The 26,310-nt window shown below is 42.5% G+C and overlaps 3 protein-coding genes across 5 annotated transcripts; 1 reads left to right on the forward strand and 2 right to left on the reverse strand.

Annotated features, from left to right (window-relative positions):
• Positions 1 to 2,610: 2,610 nt before the first annotated feature.
• Positions 2,611 to 5,211, forward strand: LOC121051331. The gene is made up of 3 exons (XM_040513571.1): positions 2,611 to 3,046; positions 3,248 to 4,803; positions 4,879 to 5,211. The coding sequence occupies exons 1-3, from the start codon at positions 2,611 to 2,613 to the stop codon at positions 5,209 to 5,211; spliced, it is 2,325 nt and encodes a 774-aa protein (XP_040369505.1).
• Positions 5,212 to 5,453: 242 nt separating this feature from the next.
• On the reverse strand, positions 5,454 to 5,984 carry LOC112184942 (protein WUSCHEL). Its single transcript, XM_024323165.1, has 2 exons — positions 5,661 to 5,984; positions 5,454 to 5,558 (listed from the first exon to the last, which is right to left on the reverse strand). The coding sequence occupies exons 1-2, from the start codon at positions 5,982 to 5,984 to the stop codon at positions 5,454 to 5,456; spliced, it is 429 nt and encodes a 142-aa protein (XP_024178933.1).
• A 13,064-nt stretch (positions 5,985 to 19,048) lies between these two features.
• On the reverse strand, positions 19,049 to 22,909 carry LOC112189513 (DEAD-box ATP-dependent RNA helicase 53, mitochondrial). 3 transcript variants are annotated; one of them, XM_024328855.2, is made up of 8 exons: positions 22,412 to 22,908; positions 22,147 to 22,274; positions 21,653 to 22,064; positions 21,447 to 21,545; positions 21,084 to 21,308; positions 20,663 to 20,824; positions 19,687 to 20,166; positions 19,049 to 19,232 (listed from the first exon to the last, which is right to left on the reverse strand). In XM_024328855.2, exons 1-7 carry the CDS (start codon positions 22,784 to 22,786, stop codon positions 19,726 to 19,728), a joined length of 1,842 nt encoding a protein of 613 aa, XP_024184623.1. In that variant the 5' UTR covers positions 22,787 to 22,908; the 3' UTR covers positions 19,049 to 19,232; positions 19,687 to 19,725. The 3 variants fall into 3 exon arrangements, with proteins under 3 accessions (XP_024184623.1, XP_024184624.1, XP_024184622.1); XM_024328856.2 differs by lacking the exon at positions 19,049 to 19,232 and adding an exon at positions 19,246 to 19,540 and having other exon boundaries at positions 21,447 to 21,527; positions 22,412 to 22,909; XM_024328854.2 differs by lacking the exon at positions 19,049 to 19,232 and adding an exon at positions 19,246 to 19,540.
• Between the last annotated feature and the right edge of the window lie 3,401 nt (positions 22,910 to 26,310).

The following is a 26,310-nucleotide window of genomic DNA, read 5'->3' on the forward strand; positions in this document are numbered from 1 at the left end:
CTCTAGAAACTTCCAACCATGCAGCCCAAGGGTATACAGTGGTTCAGAAACTATTTCTCCAAGGGACTCAAACTTATTCAAAAAGTTGAAAACCGCGAGGGAAGAAGAGCAAGTAGATAAGCAACAAGGGGTTTTGACTAGACCTTACATTCCGCCAGTGTCAACATCCTCCATCAAAGAAGGGAGATGGTATACACAGAAGAAGGGCAAGGCGGTGGAGATGAGCTCTTCAAGGAAGAGAAAACTCCAGCGGAGGTTTGGAGAAGCAAAGCGAACCTTGGAAGTACTAGATCAAGGACTGATCAAACCATCGCAATTACTGAAACCTCCAGAAGAGTATCAGAGACAATTGGAGGCACTGGCCTCCAAGAAATTCGTTTCCCCGCAACTTCAGAAACAACAGCCTAAAGTATGGCACAAAGAGCAAAAGCCACGTGCCCCCAAGAGCAGCGCTCAGGAGAAGTCCCTAGTTCCCGCGAGGCAAGAACCGCCGCCAGCTCGTAAAGTCAATGTTTGGCGGAGAGTATCTCGTGAAGAAAGAAATAGCGAGCCTTCCATCTTTGACAGGCTGGGGGGCAAAAACAATCGGTCCGCAATTGTGAAGAAAGTTCAAAGCTTGGTGGTCGATCTCCCAGAGGAAATGCCAGCAGCAAAACAAATTTTTGAATCACTGAACCAGGTTTCCATGGTACAGGAGCACGAACAAGCCAAGGTGGTGATCCCTGCAGAGGAATCATTGGTTGCTTTCACGGTTAAACGATTCAACGCTGATATCCCAGCAGATGAACCCAAGCTCAATCTTGATGATGACATGGACGAAACAGAAATGGTGGATACCTCTTGCAATCTGGTTTATGTGCTCCCTGCTAAGTATGCCTTACCAGTCGCTGCGCAGGAATGTGTAGAAACTGATGCGATTGGAGAACAGCAGTTGCAGATCACTTCAGCCGCAACAACGCAGGTGAAAGAAGCAGTGTTCCTTGAGACTAAAGATGCTAACAATAAGGGTTTCCTCATGAGTTTCACAAGACCCACACCCGCCATGGTGCAACACATGCGACCTTTGTATATCACAGCAGAAATGAATGGGACTAAGGTCAGCAAGATAATGGTTGATACCGGCGCGGCTGTGAATGTCATTACTACCAGAACCATGCATCTACTAGGGATCAAGAAAGAAAAGATCCAATCCACTTCCCTTATGCTAAAGAACTTCGCAGGGACTGTGACCAAAACATTGGGGTTGATTTTCCTACAAGTCAAGGTGGGTCCAGCAGAAGGGGTTTACACTTTCTTTGTTACAGATTGCTATGTGGCATATAGCGCAATTATGGGCCGCGACTGGATCCACAGGAGTTATTGTGTCCCATCCACCCTTCATCAGGAGCTGATCATATGGGACAAAGTCGCAGACAAGGCAGAAATTGTTAAAGCAGACCCGCGACCTTTTTCGGTGTCCGCCAACTACTTGGACGCAAGGTATTACCTAGAACCAATCTCTCCTTTACAAGTCGTTGGTATTGATGATAAGGGCCGCCCCACAGGGGTGACGACCTCAGAATTGGCACAATGGGGGCTCGCGGTCGCAAAAAACGACCTCGAAAGGCCTGGATATGCGGTGCCATCTCCAAGTGCTAATTAATGGAACATGAACTCATGGAGGAAGAGGTAGAGGCCTTCCATTCTTTGTATGAGAGGCTATCCTCATACTTGGTGGAAACAGAGGCCTATGATCGAGTTGCGACCTTAGAAATTGTTAATGAAGAGTTCACGGATCAAGAAGAGGAGGAAGAAGAGATTCAACTTGCTCCAGCGGCATTGGATGACACACCTCCGAAGGTTAGGGACCCTACTGAAAAGGTCAATCTGGGAACAACTGATGAGCCTATAGAAGTGGCTATCAGCACTTACTTAGAGCCTAGCGAGAAACAGAGGCTCGTTGAATTATTGCTGGAATTCAAGGACTGCTTCGAGGAAAAATACGAGGACATGCCAGGCCTATCACCAGACTTGGTATGCCACCAACTTCCAACGCTGCCTGATAAGAGGCCTGTGAAGCAAGAGCCGCGAAGAATGAACTAGGAGACCCAAGTTCTGGTCAAAGAAGAAGTCGAAAAGATGTACAAGTCAGGCATTATCAGGGTAGCCAAGTACAATAAGTGGTTGTCCAATATAGTGCCTGTTCGCAAAAAGAATGGCAAGATAAGGATCTGTGTAGATTACAGGGACCTTAATTTGGCTACACCTAAAGACGTCTACCCCATGCCGGTAGCGGACATGTTGGTAGACGCAGTTGCAGGGCACGAACTGTTGTCTTTCATAGATGGTACAGCGGGATATCACCAGATTCCTGTCACAGAAGAAGATAGACACAAGACCGCATTCCGCTGCCCTGGGTTTGCAGGAGTTTTTGAATATGTGGTCATGCCTTTTGGACTGAAGAATGCGGGAGCAACATATTAGAGAGCCATGAACCTGATCTTCCACGACATACTTGGGAAGATCTTAGAGGTTTACATTGATGACGTCGTCGTGAAGTCTAAGAAGAGTGGAGATCACTTCACGGATCTCAGAAAAGTTTTCGAGCGCATGCAGCTACACAAACTCAAGATGAATCCCGCCAAGTGCGTTTTTGGAGTTCAGGCAGGAGATTTCCTGGGATTCATGGTCCATCAAAGAGGCATTGAGGTCCCTGAGGATAAAGCAAACGCGGTCATCAATGCATCTCCCCCGCGAACGAAGAAAGAGTTACAGCGACTACTGGGTAGGATCAACTTTTTGCGACGATTCATTTCTAACTCTTCAGGCAAAATCCATCCGTTTTCCCCACTGTTGAAGTTGCAAGGACAGAATGAGTTTGTGTGGGAACCTAAACATCAAGAGGCTTTCGACAAAATCAAGGCCTATCTGGCGAGCCCGCCAGTGCTTGTTCCTTCTAGAGCGGGATTTCCATTAAAGTTGTATGTTTCAGCAGCTGAGGCTTCCATTGGTAGCCTCCTCGCTCAGGATGATGCAAATGGTGTTGAACATTCCATCTTTTACCTCAGTAGGACACTCACAGATTGCGAAACAAGGTACACTCCAATGGAAAAGCTGTGTCTTACATTATACTTCTCAGCATGCAAGTTGCGGCATTACATGTTGTCCTTTACTACTTGCATCATTGCTCAAACCGATCTAGTCAAATATATGCTGTCGCGACCTATCTTGAGAGGCCGTATTGGTAAGTGGGTGCTCGCATTATCAGAATTCTCGCTACAGTATGTGCCACAAAGAGGAGTAAAGGGGCAAGCCATAGCAGACTTTCTGGCACATCACCCTATGCTGGATGTCCCCGCGGTTAGAGAATTAGAGGTCGCTGCCACAACTTTAGATCGCCCAGATTTAGCGTGCTTGCCAGAGTACGCCGCGCTTTATCAAGCCACAGTCTCACTCCAGCCTTGGGTGTTATATTTTGACGGGTCAAGAACAGATACGCTAGCAGGAGCAGGGGTTGTCTTGGAAAACCCGGCCGGCGATCGATTTTCCTACTCTTTCCAGTTGGAGTTCCAGTGTACCAATAACCAAGCAGAGTATGAGGCCCTCATTATAGGCCTAGAAGTACTATTGGAAATGGGAATCGGAGATGTACAAATACTTGGTGACTCTCTCTTGGTTATCAATCAGTTGTGCAACGAGTTCAGATGCAATAGCTTCACGTTGGTTCCTTATTGGAACAGGGCATTAGACCTGTTGGACCAGTTTGATAACATACATCTAGAGTACATTCCTCGCGAGCGAAATTTTGCAGCGAACGAGTTGGCCCAACTGGCAACAAGGGTAACATTGAGATATGGCGTGCGGGAGAGAATCCTTAAAGTCGAGCATCGCACGCTTCCTTCATGGATGGCGAGAAGAGATCCTCCAGATGATACCTCAGTCGCGACCCTGGAACCTATTGACTTAGATTGGCGCATCCCTTTGATCGCTTATCTCAAGCAGCCAGATCCCACTGCCAACAGGAAGATTCGTTTTCTTGCACTAAATTACTTTCTTAGAGGTGACGAGCTGCGACGACGAGGTGAAGATGGCATAGACTTCAGATGTGTTTATGGCTGCGAAGCGAAACAACTCATGCGTGAAGTTCATTCTGGCATTTGCGGTGCTCATCAAGCAGGTCCAAAGATGCGATGGTTGCTCAGACGACATGGATATTTTTTGCCCAGTATCTTGAAGGATTGCATCGCATTCGCAAAAGGTTGTTTGGACTGCCAAGCTCATGGGCCGGTCCAGCATATCCCTAATGTTCCAATGCAACCCATTATTAAGCCTTGGCCCGCAAGAGGATGGGCGCTAGATTTAATTGGGATGATTCACCCACACTCATCACTTCAGCACAAGTTCATCATCGTCGCGACCGATTTCTTTACAAAATGGGTTGAAGCAGAACCTTTGAAAGAAGCATCTGGTGGTACGTTGCGACAATTCCTATTTAGGAACATCATATGCAGATTTGGTATCCCAGAAGTTTTTGTTTCTGACCGGGGGGCAGCTTTCATGGGTGGTGAAGTTGATAAACTGGCAAAGGAATGGGGAATACAGTTCGTCCATTCCAGTCCTTATTATGCTCAGTCTAACGGTCAAGCGGAGGCCAGCAATAAAATCATCATCACTTTGCTGAAGAAAATGTTGGAAGCTAATCCGCGACAATGGCATGAGACCCTTTATGAGACTCTTTGGGCCTACCGCACATCGAAGCGAAATCTCACCGCGACTACACCTTATGCTTTGATGTTTGGCCATGACGCAATCCTGCCTTTGGAAGTCAACGTCCAATCATTACGAGTCCAAGAGCAACATCATCTCATTGGAGAAGACTGCGTTCAGGCTATGTGGCAGGAACATGAAGACCTTAGCGAAAAGCGCTTGGAGGCTTTAGATAGTTTGGTCATGGAAAAGCAACGAGTCGCTCGAGCCTATGACAAGCGAACAAGGGGAAGGAATTACAGCGAAGGAGAGTTGGTTTGGAAAGCAGTCCTCCCGCTTGGCGAAAAATTAGATGGTCGCGGCAAATGGACTCCAAGATGGGAAGGCCCGTACATCATTTATAAAATCTTAGGGAAAGGAGCTTTTCATCTCAAAGACCGGGATGGAGATGTCCATCATAACCCTATCAATGGGAGATATTTGAAGAAATACTTTCTCAATGTCTGGGACTCAGAGGAGTCGTAGATATTTTATTCGCATAAGACATGGGGGACAATTCTAGTGTTCCTACTCTTGCAAAGCCCATTCATGAAGGCCTGTTTTTGAGGCCCATAATCATTTCTTCGCTATGCCTAGAAACACTAGGGGGCAACACTATACAATACTAAGCCCATTTAACATATATAAAAAAAATGATAAAAGGCATAAATACAACTCTTTGGGGGCAATTCTAAGTGTCCCTACACTCGCGAAGCTACTAAGCCGAGTCAGCGGCTCCGGAAACTTTTTCCAGCTTTGCCCTCGCAGGAAAGACTGAGCTCAAGAGAAATGTAAGAGCCACCACCGTGATCACCACCTCCGTCGGAAGTAGTCTTCATGTTGCCAAAGATGTCCTCACCGTGCATGGGAAACAGTGGAAGGGTTTTAATCTCCTGGTGATCTTCTCCTCGTTGTTCCATGATGGATCCACCAACAAGCTCTGATCTTTGCATGGGCACATGAACATCCGAAGTGGATGTCTTCTTCTGCTTCTCCCGAGCCCTTTGGTTCACGAACCAAAAATAGACGTTCTTGAACTCGATCTTGCCGTACCATTTCAGCTGGAGACAGATCCTCTGAATCTGCTCTATAGTTAGGGACCTAACTCCCTTGTTGTAGAAAAGCTCCTTGAGGATTCTTATATGATCTGTAGTGGGAACCCACCTAGTACGGTTCTCCCTGCGAAGCATGTTAGCACTACTCCCGGCTGCTTTGTTACTTCCACCATTCTCGGTTGGATGCCGGTTTTGTGGTTCCATTGGTGATGGATTGAGAGAATGCGAGAATTGAAGAGTGATGATGATGAGTATTTAAGAAAGATTGCTGCTAGAAATATTCGAGTTGATGAAATGATTTTGGGATTGGAAATTTGGGTTTATAATGTGGAGGAAGATATGGGCATGCAAATATCCACCCTTGGATGAAGCTCAATTTCAAAACCGATGTCAGTAAATCGAGATTAGTGATTCCAAATCTGGGGAAAAAAGGGACTAGCAGCATGTGAGGAACAGTTTTCGAGGAGACCGAACGGTTTTCGAGGAGGTAACTGTTCTTTTCACGAGATTATTTTTCACGACTGTTGTTTTTCAACGAGTGATTAATGCCTTAAATCTCGGAAAAGAAGGAGTTATTGGCACTAAGAGTTTTGAGTTGGGAGCCAGCAAGTGGATCCAAAAGATACATATTTTCTCAAAACCCTCGCCGCGAGGCTCTTTTTGATGAGGAGCATATTTTAAAAGTTCATATTATTTTTAATATGCAACTAGGGGGCCTATATTTGGGGCCTTGCGAGACACAATTATTGGCTTCTCACGGATATTTTCAATATCAGGATAAGAAAATATTATTGTATTCATAAAGTGGCTGTGCGGCCAAAAGCAGTACATTCATTACAAAGCCAAAAGTGGCTAGAATACAAAACAGGAATCTTCGGATATCTTTTGAATCTTTTCTCAAGTGGAAGCAGCTATGGAATCCAACGTCGGGTTAAGCCGCGCCATTATCTCAAGGAGGACAGACTTCAGGGTAGGGAAAAGAGGAGTATCGGAGCCCCCTTTACATGGAAACGACAGAGGAATACAACATTGATTTGGCCAACGCCAGTATCCATGAGAAGGGGAGACACCTGTAAAAGAAAATGGAGCCTCCAAGCCCCCTAAATTGGAAGCAGCTATGGAATCCAACATCGGGTTGAGCCGCGCCATTATCTCAAGGAGGGGCAGAGAGTGAAGGAACCAAATATCAGCTTAAGTCTATGCATCCCCTCTAGCCTTGGTAACCACCATTAGCTGGACGTGAAGTACAGGAACAGCCATTTTGTAGCTTGAACCCATTCCTTCAAAGAGTCCATCCCTTCTCATCCCTCCAAGATTCTATCAAGAAGAGAAAGGGGGAGAAGGAGGTGAGAACCAAAGCCCTTTCCATCTGGAGGGCACAATACGGGCCTGGTCCAGAAAGAAGGAAACAGAGGAGGAAAGACGAACCTCAATTTGGCTTCCCTCCCTTCCCCGATTTGCTCCAAGTGGGGGATCCTAATAAACATGATCTCGCATGATCTTGGATCTCACACTCGGAGCCCCCTCGCGTTTCTAAACCAATCTGAAGCCTGGCATTGTTGTTGCAGAACTCCAGAAGGACGAAATAAGGGGTTGCCTAAGATTACTCCATGAGGCCTAACCCAGGCTTAAGATTACGCCATAAAGCCTAAAATTTAGAGGCTAAAGGTCATTTTATGAGGGGAAGATTTGTGAAGAAGGAGAAAAAAAAGCAATGACTGAAAGGCCATTTCTTGAATATTTCAGAAAAGTTGTTGTGAGTATTCCCTTTCCGAAATACAACTATTTATAGGGACTTCAGGCAAATCCCCACCCTTGGATGAAGCTCAATTTCAAAACCGATGTCAGTAAATTGAGATTAGTGATTCCAAATCTCGGGATTAAAGGGACTAATAGCATGTGAGGAGACCGAACGGTTTTCGAGGATGTAACTGTTCTATTCACGAGATTACTTTTTCACGACCGTTGTTTTTCAACGACTGATTAATGCCTTAAATCTCGGAAAAGAAGGGATTAACAGCATGTGAGGAGACCGAACGGTTTTCGAGGGGGCCTACAGAGATTGGCCCGCAAAACTCAATTTCAAACAAAGTTCCTCCACGTTGCGTTTCGCCGCAATGGCACCAGCTTCGGCCTGAGTGGCCCGATCTCTGATATGGGCCAAGTTGAGGCCCATTTCTTCAGAAGCAGCCAAAGGTTCATCGAGTTGAGCTTCTTCTGCAACAATTGCATTCTCAACAAAGGCTAAACGGGCTTGGAGATCCTCGATCTGAAGTTTGAAGTCGGACCTTTGAATTTGTAGTTCCCGCAGGCGGATGGCTCGCTCATTTAAAATATCGCGGGGGATGTCTATTTCTTGGGAAAGGTTATTCAAAGCCTCTCGAGCATTGTGAGCCTGGGCGTTCACGGCTGATTGATGGCGGCGAGCCTTACCGAGTTCATTCAGCAGATCGTCAATAGCACTAAATTGTTGCAGGGTCAATACCTTCTCCTGGCGAAGATACCTTAGAGCTTCTAAGACTCGCGGGAGAATGTCAGTCTCCAATACCTAAGGACCCAGATGTTCGCGAAGCACCATTTTAGCCTCATCCACAGCAGAAGGAGGAGTTACCTCCAACGCCCTCATCAATCTCTCGAATCTGGTAGGAGGGGGAGGTGGCAGAGGTGCCACAGGATCACGAACCACCAATGCAAAAGGGTGGACAGCTTCCTCAGTTTCTTCATCTTCAACAGGTTGGTCTGTCCCTTCAGCCTCAGGGGAATCTGGAAACTCAACTATCGGTTCACCATGGGCATGTGGAGCAGATTCAAGCACAGGGCCCTCGGCTTTGACGGTTGTCTCATTTATTTGCGAGACTTGGGGGGAACCACCACTGTCAGTATCATTTTCCATCTCTGGGGCGACTGTCCCGCCGATAGGACCCTCAGTGTTTGTTACCACCTCCTTGATACAAACAGAATCCTGATCAGGTTCAGAAATGTCAGAAAGCAGGGTTGGATCTAAAGGGAAATGGAAAGTATTGGCCAAACAGTGGCTTACCTCTCGAGCTGTCGGGTCAATATCTGGTACGTGGTCACCAAGGGGAAGAGGCCCCGCCTCATTCACCTCTTGAACCTCTAGTACCGCGAGAATCTCTGTCGTCATCAGTTCCTCATAAATGGCAGAAGTCTCAGAGTGGCTTTCCACGCTTTCATCCTCCGAGGAGTCGTCATCAGATATCGTTATTAGAATGGTAGGACCTTGCAGATGCTCTGTAGTGGGAGATGGGAGAGGTGCCACAGGGTTAGTTGATGCTTAAACTAGCGATAGAATTGGCTCTTCTGCAGTGGCTGAGGGTCTAGCCTCGCTCAGGCGAGAGGGATCAGTGGTCCTTTGACGGACCTGTCAAAAGATACATAGTGAAAATCCTGCCCAGATTTTAAAATTTAAATAGGATAAGACGAGGTCGGAGTTTACCAGTCGCATTTCCAGAGGTTTATCATCTTCAAAACTCTCTTCGATGAATTGAGCTCGATCGCGTTTGCAAGCAAGGACAGCAGTGGCCTGTACGAGAAAAGAGTCATAACTCAAAAGGGAGGGAAGCACCAAATATACAGGTTTGGGATCGTTCTTAACCAAATTACCTCAGCAGGATCTTCATCATGCGAAGACTCTCCCTCAGAAGTCTCCTCTGCTATTGCCTTTTGTTTCCCTGCCTGAACAGAGGCTGTCCTGCTCCGGGTAGTTTGCTGCAAAACACACTCAGGAATAAGAGCGGGAAAATCAACACAAGGAAATGGAATAGTGAAGAAAGACAAAAACTTACTGTTGCCCTAGGCTCGTGGATTTGTATCTCTGGATGCAATGAGCGAGCAGGTAGAATAGGTCGAGGGGGTTGTTCCACAGGTTTGGAGAAGCGCTCAAGAATCTCGCGGTCCTCCGGACCAGGGCTACTCATGCCACAAAAGATTAGGGCGAAGAGTTCGTCATGCGGCAGGTCCCAACAGTTCACTGACACTTCTTTCCACCAATCAACATAATCATTGTCGACATCGTTGAGGGGGTACAACGCTCTGACCCAAGGGGGAATCACTATCAAAGTAAACTGACTCTGAAAGGGGGCAGACCCAGGTGGGGCTAATCTCCGCCAAGAGGTGTAGTAATTGGCAGAATCAACCAGAGGCCAGGGTACCAACTGGGCCAACCCAAATTGGCGAGCAAAGTGGTTAGGGGCGTAGAGCTCGTAACTTACGCGATCAGTGGCAAGACGAATATCCAAGCAGGAGATGGCGCGACGAAAGGCCACGAGGGCTCTTTCACTATGATCCCGTCCACTGGGCAGAAATCCATCATCAAGGGGAGGAGGGAATCGCCTAGAAAGGACTATTTTTGGGTCCGGCATTTCTCCCAGCAAGTACAAGTAAATAAAACACTCGGAGTAGGGTGGAGCTCGATACCTTACGTTGCGGCAAAGCCAGTTCCCCAAAAGGGAATCAACTGGAGGTTCCTTTGGAATATCCCCGCGACGAAAGAGAGTGAAATAAATCTGCAGCCAAAAGGCAAGAATCCAGAAGGGGCCATTAATGTCGGTATCAAATGGGCGCATTACAGCCCTATAAAGGGAGCGATATAACGCACCCAATACAGGTTGCCCAAGGCCAACGCAAATACCATTGTGGAGAGCAGTGGCCAGAGAATTCCAGGGCCCAGTAGGTTTGTTGGAAGAAGTGCAAAAGATAAATTTGCAAAGCCAGAATTCCAGGAATGCGATACCTCCTGTATGGTCATGCTGGGTGCAGTAATAGTCGCGCCAGAATGGGTAGGATTTGCTGTGATGCCCTCGACCAGCCATATCCATTCTCAAAGAAAACTGAATGCCATCAAACTGACCATGCACATAGGGGTCAAAGTCAATGGGCAACCCCGTGATGGTAAGAACATCCAGCAAAGTTATGCTCATCTGCCCAAACCGGAAATCGAATGTATTGCTGGAGGTGTTCCAGAAACAAAGAGCTGCGGCTAGCGGTGCAGGGCTAGTATTATGGGGAAGACAGAAGCATAGATCGATGGTTTGGGTGATACCCACCGCGTCCCATCGGGCCAAATCTCTCGCTCGAACCTCCTGATACCAAACCTTTTCCTCGGGAGTGACGGTAGGCCAGAAGCCCACTTTCCTCCTTGGTCCCCAACTGCTAAAATCACCAGGCACCTGCCGAAGAGCCGCTATGGGACGGCGGATGGGAAGCCCATAATAGGCCATAACATCATCTTGCAAACAATCGCGAGGTGTGGGACCCAGACTCGCTTGACTATCACCGCCACCAAAGCCCATCAGTCGGCTTCTCTCCTCTCCGGTCTGGCATCTACATTGAATACTCATGTTAGTCCGCCAGTTGAATGCGGCTTTCTCAGTGATTTCATCTGCCTGATCGATAACGAATGGTTTCTTGGATGCCATTTCTAGGTCGCAAGGATTACTTCTCCATTACACCTCGATTTATAGCTCAGATATTTTGGAGATTAATTATTAGTTGGGCCAGTGAGTGGCCCTGGTTGATAATTAATGAATCATTATTCCATCTTGAGAATCGCATCTAAGGCGACAGTGAAGATACTTCTCCATTACACCTCGATTTATAGCTCAGATATTCTGGTGATTAATTTATTAGTTGGGCCAGTGAGTGGCCCTGGTTGATAATTAATGAGTCATTATTCCATCTTGAGGATCGCATCTAAGGCGACAGTGAAGATATTCCACCTTTTCTTACCACCGCAGGGCCAGTATAGTGGCCTGATGTTTTTTTTAATTAAAACATGATTAAAACCGGTGCGGTTTTAGATGCTAAAGTTGCAGCAAGTGTGGTGGTTTCACTTGGTCACACGTCATGATGTCGATAGCCATGATCCAATCATCCTCTTCGGCATAAGACTCACGAAGGATTAAATGACAGCAACCAGTTTGCTATTTTGCATCTTATGTCGCCACGTACTATAGGCCTTGATCAAGCAAGGAAAGCGGCTCCAACCCCTACATTTGAGAAAATCAACAGAGAGCCAGCGAACAAGGCAAATACTTGTTGCTATACACATGGCGAAGCAACCACCACGGAAGAGAAGGATCCTCATTCGGGATCAAAAGCAGTCTCCTTCGCATGAGGGGCACGCTAAAGTTCTGATCTCCTACAACTTGTCTAACTTTCATCAATTCACTGCATACCAGACATCAGATCCATGGGGGGGGGGCAATAAAATTGGCAAAGGAAGCATCAATTCATGACAAAGGCAATTCAGTAGTGGCATTCAAGCTTTATGGCCTATTTAGAGGCCTATATGGAAACAGTCAAGCCAATACAAATGGCTTTGGAACGACAACATTATAAGCGTAGTGCTGATTCAAGACCTCTTCAGTCAAGACAAAGACCTTTGACTTTGAGGTCTGGGGGGCAATGTTTGGACCCAAAATGAGCATTTTAGCCTGACAAGGCACGTCTTGGAGAAATTGAGCCAATGTTAGTGGCTCAAGCTATATATATTGTCGAAAAGTTCGAAATATATATTCAGAGGCTAAATAAAGCCTACTATGGAAACATGAAAAGTCAACTTTAGCACATTTTCCTACTTCGGCTAGGAGAAACCGAGCTAAACAAGGAAGGAGGAGTGGCAGACTAACCAAATTAAATCGAAATGAGCTAAAACTTTCCAGATCAAATCTAGACATCCCAAGGATCATTTCTTATGAAGAGTGCCAGAGATATTTTTGAGTGGAAGGCCTTCAAACAATCAGCCCAATATTTTGCAGAAGCAAAACTGGAAAACTGGACCTGTAAGAGGTCCAGCAGCGTTTCCGGCCCAACCACTATATGAAAAATTCTGAAATTTTACCAGAGTGATCTACACTCATAATGGAACATTTTTTATGAAGAGGTCACGGTCAAAATATGAATGCTTGATGGAGATAAAATTCAAGGAATAAAGGAGCCGAAATTCAACATTCCTTATCTCCTTATCTCCAAAAGTCATCACTCATTATCTCCTTATCTCCGAAATTCAACATTCTTTACCTCCAATTATGCTTCCTTATCTCCAAAATTCATCATTTCTGATCTCCAATTAATGCCCCACTATCATTTGTTTAATGCTAAATGCTTTGGCATGGTAGCCTATAAATAGAGGTTACAAATTCATCACAAAACACACATTCACAACAACATCTCTAAGATGATCTAAGTTCTCTCTAGAGCAACCTCTCTAAGAGCAACTCCTCTCCTTCTCTTTCTCTTACCGGTGATCACACTCCTAGTCCTAGTCTTCCCAGAAGCCGACTTTCAGTGCCACCAAATCCTCTGTCAACGTACTTTGGTCCTAGTCTCCTCGGGGAGCCGACGATAGTGCCGCGACCACAACTGTTACAGAACCAGCCAAGCAAGGGTAACGCCCTAGCAACCCAGCCAAGCTAAAGTCACGCTTTAGCAAGTTCTCCTCACTTCCTAGTGGTTCTCGCTCTGCTCGATCTACAACATCAAGTATCGATTGTGATTTTCAAGAAGCTCAGCAAAAGTCCTCGCCACGAGGCACAAAGAATTCCACAACGAGGTTGGTGCTCTCCTCGTCCACAATCTCTTGAAAGAAGTCAGGTCAAGGGACACCCCCGACGACCGCACCCGATGGTGCTGGCACGCCTGCGCAAGAAAAGAGACTGTTGACCAGCTGCAACAAAATTGGAGCCAAACAATAAGTTTGAAGGTGACAGAAATCAAATTTGTAAGAATTGAACGGATTGCATTCCATTCCGGTAATTTATATTTATGGAATTATAGTGGAGCCCACGTAACGTTTTCACACGGACAACATAATCCGTGTGAGATGAGTATTACCCCCCTCCAAACCACATGGTAACTCAATTTGTGCGTGTACCGTGGGTAAAAGCTATCACACACTGAAATCCGTGTGAGAAAGTCTTATTACCCACGGATTAAAATATGTGGGTAATTGTTGTTTTGCTAGTAGTGAACAGTGGATCTCATAGGATATACACGAAGGTTCTGGTCCGTGTTATACAGGTAAAATATGACGTTTAATTATTATATTGTTGTTTGATGTAGATTAACATCAAATGCATTTTGAACTTCTAGCCAAAATAATATACTCGAAATGTCGAGTTCAAACTTCATGACCATAACTTATGAGTGAAGGACTTTAGATGGTCATCTAGTTAGTTTGATCATTGAGAAACTTCAAGTCCTCATGTAATTAAGGATCAAGGAACTACAGGTTCTGATCTCTTTTAATTACAAAATCCACGATCACAAATTTGGGGTATACTCATACTCATTCGTCATAAACCAACAGTTAAATATCTGCTTACTTTTAAATTGGTGTCAATATAATTCCCTCAAAACTTCAGGTTTGAGGTTGACCGAGATTAAAACTCTTCGATAAATTGTCCATATATCCACTCGAAACTTAAGGTTCGAGTTTGCACAATTAGAACTTCTGGTTCTAAGGTGGAATGCTTTAAGCAGACATAAAGAAGAATGTATCAATCGACATATGAAAATTACTTGAAACTTCTAGTTCGAGTTGACATAAAGTCAAATAAACTATGAATGAATTATATGTGTAATCGAAGCTTCAGGTTCGAATATTTTTTCTATGAACTGCAAGTTTTAAGATTTCGTAATTTGAACTTCGGGTTCAAATAAATTTGGTGCTCGAAACTTCAGGCTCGAGGTGACTAAAGTGAATCTTCAAGTTCACTTTTATACTCAAAGCTTCGGGTTTGAGTTTTACTGTTAGAACTTTAGGTTCTACTATGAAATTTTGAACTTCTGGTTCAAAAATATTACATTTGAAATTCATATGTTCGAGGTATAGGACTGCTGGTCCGTATGAGTAACAAAAAAAAAATTTAAGATAAGTACTGTAACGAAAGTACATAACAAAATAGAAAAATTGCAAGGAAGAAAAATAAATTAATTAATTAATTAACAATGGAAACTTCTGGTTCCATGGATGAAGAAAACACAGAACTTTTGGCCTGGTTAACTTTATGTGATACTCTTTTTTCTTACAAACTCACAAGAACAAAAGTATATCTTGTGGTGAACCTCAAATTCTCTTTATACAGAGATGTAGTCACAAGCTTCTGGCTTTGATTAAATTTCCAACTTCGAACTACAGCTTTTGGAGGTGGTTTGAACCCCATTATCGAAAAAAAAATTAGCGGAACTTCAGGCCCTCTTATAATTGGGGATTAAGATGAGTTTATATATTCGATTGTACAGCTCTGAGGATCATCTGGCCCTCGTAATTGTATAAACTCTGGGAAACTTCATATCGCAATATTCACAATATATTCCTTAAGGAGCTTCAGATCCTCTTGTAATCAGATCAAGAGACTTTAGGTCTCGATCAATTTTGATTACCAGAATAAGGTGGTCAGGTCAAACAATAAATCAATAAAATAGAGGCCAAAATAAAAATTACCTTGTTCGATCAGTTAAGTTCACCCATACGGTTTGTAGACTAAAAGAAATCAATTGCTTTGATACAGACCAAACAAATTTATTTCCTCACTGCAAGTCTTGCATATGTGAACGGTGGTCTGGCCGTAACAAAGCATATATCTATGATACAGAAAAAAAAAAAATCAAATCTGTTTCGAATCGGTATCCATATGTATCCATATATATATATATATATATATATATATATATTATCTATAAACAATCAGATCTGTAAAACATGAGCCATGAAATTTCATTAAAAAAATTGGTAAAGCAAGCAACGTAAGTGCTAATACCAGCATCAATATACATTTAAACTATAATTGAATTTGACTGCATATGAAGATCATATTTTATATGATAACGACTCCTGGAGTCAAATAAATAATAAAAGCATTTATTTGATGAAGGTTGCATGGACAGAATCATCGGGTTGATTATACCATGATCCTTTAAATCTGGAGCAATCTGAAATACCTGCGTGTTAATCAATAGATAACAACAAATAAGAGAACCAAATAGCTGATGAAGCTATATAGGTACAAGCAAACGATAATCGTTCGATTGTATTGAAAATCATTTTACTTCAAAAAAATATCATAGTAATGATGATAAATATCAATCAAACAAAACTCATAGATCAAGAGTTATAGTCAAGCAACAACGTTGCACCATAAACTCGTAGATCATCATAGAGTTTTTAACAAAATAGCAGAGCGTGCTGATAACGTGTTATAAAGTAGGGAGAAGATAGAGAGAGAATAGTAGGGAGAAAGTAGAAGTATCTCATTCAGTCTCATTAGCCTCCTTTATATAGAGGTAGGGTTTACATCAAAGTACACAACTAATTGTTTGGCTCCAATTTTGTTTAAGCTGGTCAACAGTCTCTTTTCTGCGCGTGGGAGTGCCAGCACCGTTCGGGTGCGGTCGTCGGGGGTTTCCCTTGACCTGACTTCTTTCAAGAGATTGTGGACGAGGAGAGCACCAACCTCGTCGATCGTGGGATTCTTTGTGCCTCGTGGCGAGGACTTTTGCTGAGCTTCTTGAAAATCACAATCGATACTCAATGTTGTAGATCGAGCAGAGCGAGAACCACCAGGAAGTGAGGAGAACTTGCTAAAGCGTAACTTTAGCTTGGCTGGGTTGCTAGGGCGTTACCCTTGCTTAGCTGGTTCTGTAACCGTTGTGATCGCGGCACTACCGTCGGCTCCCGAGGAGACTAGGATCGAAGTACGTTGACAGAGGGTTTGGTGGCACTAATAGTCGGCTCCTGAGGAGACTAGGACTTAGAGTGTGATCACCGATAAGAGAAAGAGAAGGAGAGGAGTTGCTCTTGGAGAGAACTTAGATCATCTTAGAGATGTTTGTTGTGAATGTATTGATTTTTGGTCGTGGTACTACAATCGGCTCCTGAGGAGACTAGGACCAAAGTACGTTGACAGAGGGTTTGGTGACACTGAAAGTCAGCTTCTGAGAAGACTAGGACTAGGAGTGTGATCACCGATAAGAGAAAGAGAAGGAAAGGAGTTGCTCTTAGAGAGGTTGCTCTAGAGAGAACTTAGATCATCTTAGAGATGTTGTTGTTGAATGAATTGGTTTGTTTGATTGTTGTGGTCGCGGCACTACCGTCGGCTCCCGAGGAGACTAGGACCGAAGTACGTTGACAGAGGGTTTGATGGCACTGAAAGTCGGCTTCTGAGAAGACTAGGACTAGGAGTGTGATCACCGATAAGAGAAAGAGAAGGAAAGGAGTTGCTCTTAGAGAGGTTGCTCTAGAGAAAACTTAGATCATCTTAGAGATGTTGTTGTTGAATGAATTGGTGTCTCTCTTTGTTCTCTTAGCCTCTATATATAGGCTAACAAGCCATAGTGGTTGGCCTTAAACAAATCATGATGGGCTAGGTTTGAGCACTTAAAACACTAATGGAATGTTAGGTTTAAGCACTTAAACACTAATGGATTTGTTAGGTGAGAGCACTTTCTGCTCCTTTTTTGCTGCAGCTATATTTCCATCAAGAACTCAAAATGGGCTTTCGACTTCTTCATATCAAATGATCCAAAATGAGTGTAGATCATTGTGACAAATTTTCAGAGCTTTCTTCCATTTGGTTGGGCCGGAAATGCTGCTGGACCTCTTACAGGTCCAGTTTTTCAGTTTTGCTTCTGCAGAAAATTGGACTGATTGTTTGAAGGCCTTCCACTAAAAACTAGCTTTGGAACTCTTCATAAGAAATGATTCTTAGGCTGTCTAGAATGAATCTGGAAAGTTTCAGCTCATTTCGATTTCATTTGGTTAGTCTGCCGCCCCTCCTTCCTTGTTTAGCTCGGTTTCTCCTAGCCGAAGTAGGAAAATGTGCTAAAGTTGACTTTTCATGCTTCCATAGTAGGCTTTATTTAGCCTCTAAATATATATTTCGAGCTTGTCGAAAATATATTGCTTGAGCCACTGATATTGGCTCAATTTCTCCAAAACGTGCCTTCTCAGGCCAAAATGCTCATTTTGGGCCCAAACACTAATGAGTATTTACGTGGACAACCATATAGATAATAATATTTACAACAGAATATGTATTATAATTCTCAGTTGGCTCTTTTTCAGACCTAATTTACCAAAAAAAAAAAAACACAAATTTTTTATGCGACTATGCCTCTTAAAGCATAATACAAAATCAACTCAAATCAAATACTTCAAGCAAATAAATAACATATCTATCTATACTATTATTAAGAGAAGAGACATTGTAAAATTGAAAATTAACAGATTTAACCCTGAAAGATTAAAAAACTTTGAGAATAAATTAAATCAGAAGGATAAATAAGACAATTATAAAATAGATTTTTATTAAGAAAATTAAAAAGAAATGATTCTACAACCCCCACTTTTCTTTCCCACTATTTTCTCTCTGCAATAACTATCAGTGAATCTACTTCTTCTGCAATAACTACCCACCTTTAAAAAAAAAAACAAACAAACAAACAAAATTCGTACACATGCAGAGCATGTGATTGCAGACTAGTGTATGACTAAAACAAGAAAAGAAATAACATATGGGCTAAGTTTAGAAATTTGAGGTGGGCTAATTTTTAATATTTAATCTGTTAAACCATAATCAAGCTACAAATTTATGTTTTTTTTTTTAATCTAGGGTGGGATGTAGCCCAACGGAGCCCGTGTGTAACTACGCATTTGATCATCAGGGAACTTGACTTCTCTTGAGTCCTTGGATCTCTCCCAAAACCAGCTCACAGGAAATATCTCCAGCAATTTAGCACAACTCAATTTCCTTGCATACTTTAATGTGCCCCATAACCATCTTCAGGGGCCTATACCACATGGCCAACAATTAGACAATTCCAAATGAAGGAAACTCAGGTTTGTCTGGAGGGCCTTTGTCAAAGAAATGTGAAGACACCAAAAGTTCAGTGCCCCTGCGACCTTCAACAATCGAAGAACATCAAGATTCTGAGATATCATGTAATTTAGCTTTTTTAGGTTTTGATCTGGCCTTCCGTTAAGGCCCGATATCATATTCTCCATTCAGAATGGGGTTACTTGAGTTCATAAATTAAGTTCAGTAAATTAACACAAGCTTAGCGATTTATATTGCTAAAATTTGTATAAAGTGCAAACGCTTTCTACAATATATGTACCTTGAATTCTACAGTAGTTGGCTTTAATATTTGAAACTAATCACTCATTTGGAGTCCTGACATTGATTTCAAATACGGTTTCATTTTTCGCTCTTAGTGAAGCAAGCATGAACTCACTTCATCATTGTGACCTAAAAAATTAAATGGGCAAATAGCTGTAATTGATAAAGCATTTAAACGATTATGATCTGTAAGACGGCCAAACAATTTCGGATCTAACTTGCTGCCAAAGAAATTCAGGTGCTTACTGCACATTAATTCTGTAGTCTGAACAATGCAAATCATAGCCCATTCCAGACTCTGAACATCTTTACACTGCAAAAGCACCAAGTAAACTACTATACTCGAGCATTATCTAAGACTTCAAATAAAAGATCAATCGTTAATGTAAACAAATAAGATAAATTACATGAGAGAGCCCTCTTATCCATATGTAGTTCGTTTCATACTGGAATTTATAGATTTAATATCAACAGCAAAATATCAGACTTCTTCAGAATAATTAGAAACTTGCAGAAGCTTGTGCACCACTTTGCGACATGCCCCTCTTATCATTCACTTTGAAATATGAAATGAATTGTTCCTAGCTAATCTTTTTCTTCCTGCCTCCCGTAGCCTCCCAACTGATATTCAAGGCAGACGTGAGAATCTCCAACATCATACAATCGCACGGTGGAACATTTCAACTAAAAGAAACTAAACGACCCAGTAACAAAAGGAACAAAGGTAAAGGACAGAAAGGCAAAAACTAATTAAATTTCAGATTTACCATTCAGTAAAATCAGAAGGCTCTTCTCCCTCGTTTTGATCAAAAATCAGAACTACCAAACCCTCCCGAACCACTTGAACGGTCAGAATTTCCAAACCCTGTGAAACCACCGTCTTTCCCAAAGCTCCCAAACCGGCTAGAATTATTCCCACCAAAGCCCCTAGAACCACCGGAACGATCTCCAAAACCACCTGAACGGCCACTTGAACGATCAGAACTACCAAACCCTCCAAAACCGCTTGAACGGTCTGAACCACCAAAACCGCTTGAACGGTCTGAACCACCAAACCCTCCAAAACCACTGGAGCGGTCAGAGCCACCAAAACCACCAGAACGGCCAAAACCTGAATTACCAAAGTTTCCACCTCGGTTTGCGGGACGACCATATCCAGATCCCCCGGAACCACCAAAATGACCACCGCTACTACCTCTGTCAGAGAACATGCTTGCACTGCTGCTATCAACAGCAATCCGGGGGAGCTGATGAACAGAAAGTAACCAATGCAGTTAGTCTAAGTTGCGACATATATAAAAAAAGTTTATGCTAAGAAAAAACACCAGTCAGACAGCTGTGTACGCATTCAAAACGTTAGGAATCTCCCATACAATACCTAAAGAGGACCATATCAGACCTGCTGCACACTTTGACTCAAACTAAGGGAAAGGCACATAGGCAGAGTGCATGTTCATGAGCGCTCAATTAGTAATTTAGTAGATACAGCTCTTAAATGAGATAATTTTTTTTTTTTTGAAAGTTAAATGTGATCGTGTATTACTTTGGTCAAAGTGCATTAGTAACTATTAATCAAGAAAATTTTAGTACATAAATCCTGATTTTATTAACTTACCATGCCACTTTTTAACCTATTAGTTTTCCCAAAAACACTTGATATCCAAGTCATACTTTTGTTATCTTGACAGACCATTTTCACAACCTTATAGATAAAGGTATAATGTAAATGACATTGATCTTTACCTCTGTGAATCTGCATCCTACATCGCGTTGAATCATTTGGACATTCCTGGCCTGATTTTGTGAGTAAATCAGGATAGCACTTCCTTTCTTCCCAGCACGACCTGTTCGCCCCGACCGATGAACAAATATCTCTGAATTGTTTGGAAGCTCATAGTGTATCACCTAAGCATACAAATAGAAAGCACAATTGATGTTAGTAGAAGTCTTTGTCCCTGATTTAATCCTATAACAACATCGCATCAATAACCATATATGGGCCTATTTAGGTAGCATTTCAAAGCTTTAATCACATCATTACCAATAAAATGGAGGCAATGGACCAAGATGCTCATACACAAAACTAGATTATTTAAGGATGAATTGAACATCTATTGAATAAACATTAAACGCAACGAAAGGAGAACAGCTAAAGAAAGCTCACCAAATCAACATTGGGTACATCAAGCCCACGAGCAGCAACATCTGTTGCAACTAAAACATCGAAACGCCCATCTCGGAAACCTGAAAGTGCCCTTTCCCTCTGCTGTTGTGAAATATCCCCGTGCAAAGCCTCACATTTATGGCTTCTTGACAGGGCATATGCCAAATTATCTGCATCACGTTTTCTCTGAGTAAAAATAATGCACTTCCCTCCTTTTGCATGTTCCTAACAATCAAATATCTTATGGTGAGGATCAACCATATGTTGAAAGACCAAGACCAAGATTCTCAAACCTATGCAAATAAATAAAATAAAAAATCTAGGTTTACAAAAAAACCCAAAACAAGAAAATTATATACTTACTGTTATAAGTGGTCCAAGGATCGATGCTTTTCCATATGATTCTGCAACAATAGAATACAGGGAAATTCCGTCGGCTAATTTCTGATCATTGTCCCCAACCTACAGTACATGCAAGCTGTTAATTTTCTTGCACCATAATCAAACAAAATTGTTTCCTACTAATGACGGCTGAAGTAGAAAAGACCAAAATGAAAATGTATACTTACAAGATCAATAACTGCTGGATTATTTAGGTACTTCTGCGTAAGACTTCTAATGAAAGGCGGCATTGTTGCAGAGAACATCAGGGTCTGACGTTTCTTTGGCAAGCTCTTTAAGATTGTCTCAACAGCCTCCTGAAATCCCACTTTAAGCATCTCATCAGCTTCATCAAGAACAATGAACTGAACTTCGGATAAATTCAACGCACCCCTATCGATTAGATCAATAATACGCCCCGGTGTGCCCACAGCCACATCAGTACCATCGGCAAGCTGCCTGATTTGATTTCCAATGGGCGTACCACCATACACACAAATAGTATCCAAGCTAGGTGCTGCCTCGTGGAACTCCTTGTCAACCTGCTTCGCGAGCTCTCTTGTCGGAGCCATAACCAAGGCCAAAGGATTCCTCCCACGCCTATACAACCAAACATAAATTAAACCAGAAAAAAACTTGCAAGAAATTGGTGACAAATGAGGGTCTAATTGAAGAAACTAACCCGTGTTTGGCATTGAATCTAATAATTTTATCCAAAATGGGAATCCCAAATGCAAGAGTTTTCCCGGTTCCAGTTCTAGCACGACCAATCATATCACGCCCTTGCATTGCTGGTTCCAACACAGCTCTCTACACAACACAAAATCCCCAATACAACACATCAATATTCCGAAAAAAAGTTTCGAAATTTAAACACTTTGTTACTTCCCAATCAATCTTTCATAAACGAAACAGAGCACATAAAATTGGGGAAATGATAAAATTACCTGAATGGGGAAGAGTTTGGTGATCCCCTTCTTGGCCAAAGCAGACACAATCTCCTTATCAATCCCTAGCCTCGAAATCTCAAGCCCATCTTCCGCGCTCGATTTAGACGACTCGTCGTAGTCGTCGTCCAAAGCCACCTGGGCGCCGAACAAAGTCGTCGGCGATGCCCGGAAATTCAACGGCCCAGATTTAACGTGAAAGTCCCGAACTTGAAACCCTGGATTAGCCTCACCGCCGCCGAGATCACCATTTCCCGGAAGTGCGGGTGATGACGTGGCGGGAAATGAGAGGCGGTTGAGCAGTAGGGTTTCGATGGCGGCGACGGCCCGCGTCGCGGATATTGTGGGTGACCTCCGGAGCACGATGCTCATCATTTTGTGTGTAATTTGGGGTTTAGGGTTTAAGGGAGTGGAATCGATAAACCCCGAGAGAGAGGGTTTCGGGTTTAGGGTTTAAGAGAGGCGGAGGAAGAGAGTGACAAAAATCGCAGAGAGGGTTTAAGGCTTTATGGGACAAAAATGAAAGATATTTACGGGTTATGATCAGCTGTGCTCGAGACTATACTCATGGATTTGATTTTTTTTTTTTTTTTTAATGAGTTGGGTTTGATTTTGGGTTTTCAGAATTGTGTTGACTGGGCTCGAGTTGCTAGGCCCAGTTGTTTCTAGTTTGGCATACCAACACTTGGGAGAGAACCTCTCAAAAAAAAAAAAAAAAAACAGTCTTACCATCTATTTTGGTCGAGAGGAAATGGACTTGGAGGTGTCATACTATTTTTCGAAACTCATGTGACTAATTTCTTTTAGGTAATTAGGTCTATACATCTCCACGTTCATTTCCTTTTGCTACATCTTCCTCTCTTTTGGTTGAGCTACTTGGTTCCTAAGTTTTTGAAATGATACATTTTCCTTTCTTTTGGTCGAGTCACTTGGTTCCTAAGTTTTTGAAACGATACATAATAGAATGAAGTTCTTTCGGTCTTAATTAGAAACTAGTAATGCTAAATTACTAAGGCCTTACTTCATTGGTTTTGCCATTTTGGAACCATCAATATATCACTTCTGAAGAGAGAGATCTAAATAATTGTTTGAGTGAATTTTGGGTCATATTGTTAAAAACGTTAAATTGTTTTTCTAGCAAGTTGTGGTGGTAGAAGCGGCATCCTGCCTCACAAGAGTGACCATGTTGCTCATGTCATAACATGTTATGGTCTCATAGAGTGCAAAACTTCTTATATTCCTACTGTATATGATTTGGAGCCTTGGTGGGTATTCTTTGGTATGAATTGTACTGCATCATTTGTTAAGTCCTTCGGGTCAACCTAAATAGTGATAAAGTATGAAATTGAGTTAGGATTCAGTTAAGTTAGAGATAAAAATAGTGAGAAAGTATGAAATTGAGTTAGGATTCAGTTAAGTTAGAGATAAAAATAGTGAGAAAGTATGAAATTGAGTTAGGATTCGGTTAAGTTATAGATAAATTATATTGTAAGATGTTAAAGGAAAAACATATTGTGTGCCTTCGTCAAAGCAACTGACGGATAGGGAATCAAGGAATCAGTGATTACCATCAATCAGTGCAATTACGGATCAATCAGCATTTAGTATCATTAATGTAATCGATATTTCCGTTGTAATTCTATCCCTATATAAAGGGACTATGAAATGAAATGAGTAGATCAATTCCATCTCAATTTTACTTTAACATAAGAGTAATTATATGATTATTTTAGGGAAACGAAATTGAGAGTAAATTGTTGTGTATTCTCATTGATAATAGGGGTCTCTTTATATAGAGGTTTACAATACATGTATCTAGATTCTTCTAATTAAACCCTATTACCACTAGGTCAAGTAACCTAGAGTTTTTGCCAAACACAAATTAGGGTTTTACTTGAACACTCCCCCTTGTGTTGCCCAAACGTAGTGCTTCTCTCATTGCCTCGTAAAAAACCTTGCCGAGTAACAAAAACCCAGTGAGACAAAAATAACCTCGGTCGAAGGGCAAAAAGAGCACAACACATCCTTCACGTTTCGAGGTGAACATGTAGACATCTCCCCTTGATGTTTGCGTCTCCCCTGATGACTACGATCATGGGAGTTCAGATAATTTCCGCAAGCCAATTCTTGCCACATATTTCTCGAACATGAATTTGGGAAATGACTTAGTAAATAAGTTTGCCATATTGTTCTCAGATCGAACCTAGTTCACTGTAGTATTTGAGGAGAGTCTGTTGTTGCTAATTATGCTTGGTGTTGTCGCTTTTGATGTAGCCTTGTTTCATTTGTTCAAAACGAACAGCATTATCCTAAATGCTCGTAGGCTCATCTTGTGGTAAACTTCAAACCACAATTGTTCGAACATGCGTAATTATGGATCTAATCCATAAACATTCACGAACCACTTCATAAAGAACAATAATCTCTGCATGGTTCAAAGATATAGTGACTAAGATCTATTTTGTAGACCTCCAAGATATCACTGTTTTTCCCATGGTGAACACTTCACCAGTTTGGGAATGACCTTTGTATGGGTCAGATGGGTCAGAGAGATACCCAACATCAGCAAAACTTTCCAAAACACTTATGCCATTTTAGGATGGGGATAGAGAACGCAGGCCAGCGTTGGCGGCATTTCTGGTGTGTGATGGGTCTGAATGCATCCTCTGTAGGGATAGAACAAGGCTATATCAATCATACATCTCAAGTACTGAAAGATGTCTTTTACACCAATCAAAATGGCGTCGCGTTGGCGCAGAGCTATACCTTAGCTAACAAGTTCACTGCAAATGAGATGTCTGGTCCTGTGCATTGAGCTAAGTACAATAATGCTCCTATTGTACTCAAGTAAGGCACTTCTGCCTCTAGCACATCTTCATCATCATCCTTCAGACGAAGAGGATCCTTTTCAGGATCAAGACTAAGGACGATCATGGGGGTGCTTGAAGGTTTGACCTTGTCAAAATTCCTAAGCATCTATCAACACGATACTCAAATTCCAAACCGAGACATAATCGTGTTCTCCCAAAATCCTCCATCTCAAACTCGGATTTGAAGTGTTCAACAGTTTCCCTTAACTCTTTAAGGGCTTCTAATGAAGATTATGTCCAACATGATCCGCGATGGAATCCGAAACTTGTTCTGGAAACGCGTGGGCATATCCCTTCCCAATCAAGTAGTCATTTTAGAGAGCGTTTCAACCTCTTTGTAAACGCGCTCCGTGGTCTAGAGCCTTGACTTTGGTAAATGAAGTTCACCATGAACCTTCATGTATACTCCGTATCTAGTTCCCATAGAGATACGTAGTGACCACATTTGTAAGCTGCATGTTCAGTTATTCGGAAACTACCAAACTGACAGGGTAGTGGAGTGCAATGACATCCATTACGAGAGAATATGTCTCATCGTATTCGATTCCAGGGCGTTTTATGAGAAACCTTGCGCCATAAGGCGAGATTACCATATCTTTTTCTCACTACACTTTCTAACTAAGACCCATTAGTCAACAAGTTTTATGTTAGGAGGTGTTGGCATCACTAGCTCGAAAACCTTCCTCTTCGTTAGGGAATCCATCTTAACCTGGATCTCATCTTTCCATTTAAGCAAATTCTCTCTACGTTGGCATTCATTTATCAACAGAGTGTGGTTCGATATCATCGGACTCAACAAACTCATGCGCAACGAAATGCGCAACTACATCAACAATTATGATGAAGTTTCTATCCCACGTCTCATGTACACTAGTGTAATTTTCATAGAGCTCTATATTCTTAGGAATAGGTTCTGATGTTAAGGCGTCCCCCAACGATAACCATAACCCGGAAGATACTCATGAGACGGATTTTGAGTCAAAGTGATGATCAAAGGATTGGAATGTGCCAAAGTATCCTTCTAACCCA

The sequence above is a fragment of the Rosa chinensis genome, chromosome 2, assembly GCF_002994745.2.
Source record: "Rosa chinensis cultivar Old Blush chromosome 2, RchiOBHm-V2, whole genome shotgun sequence".
Taxonomy (NCBI): Eukaryota; Viridiplantae; Streptophyta; class Magnoliopsida; order Rosales; family Rosaceae; genus Rosa; species Rosa chinensis.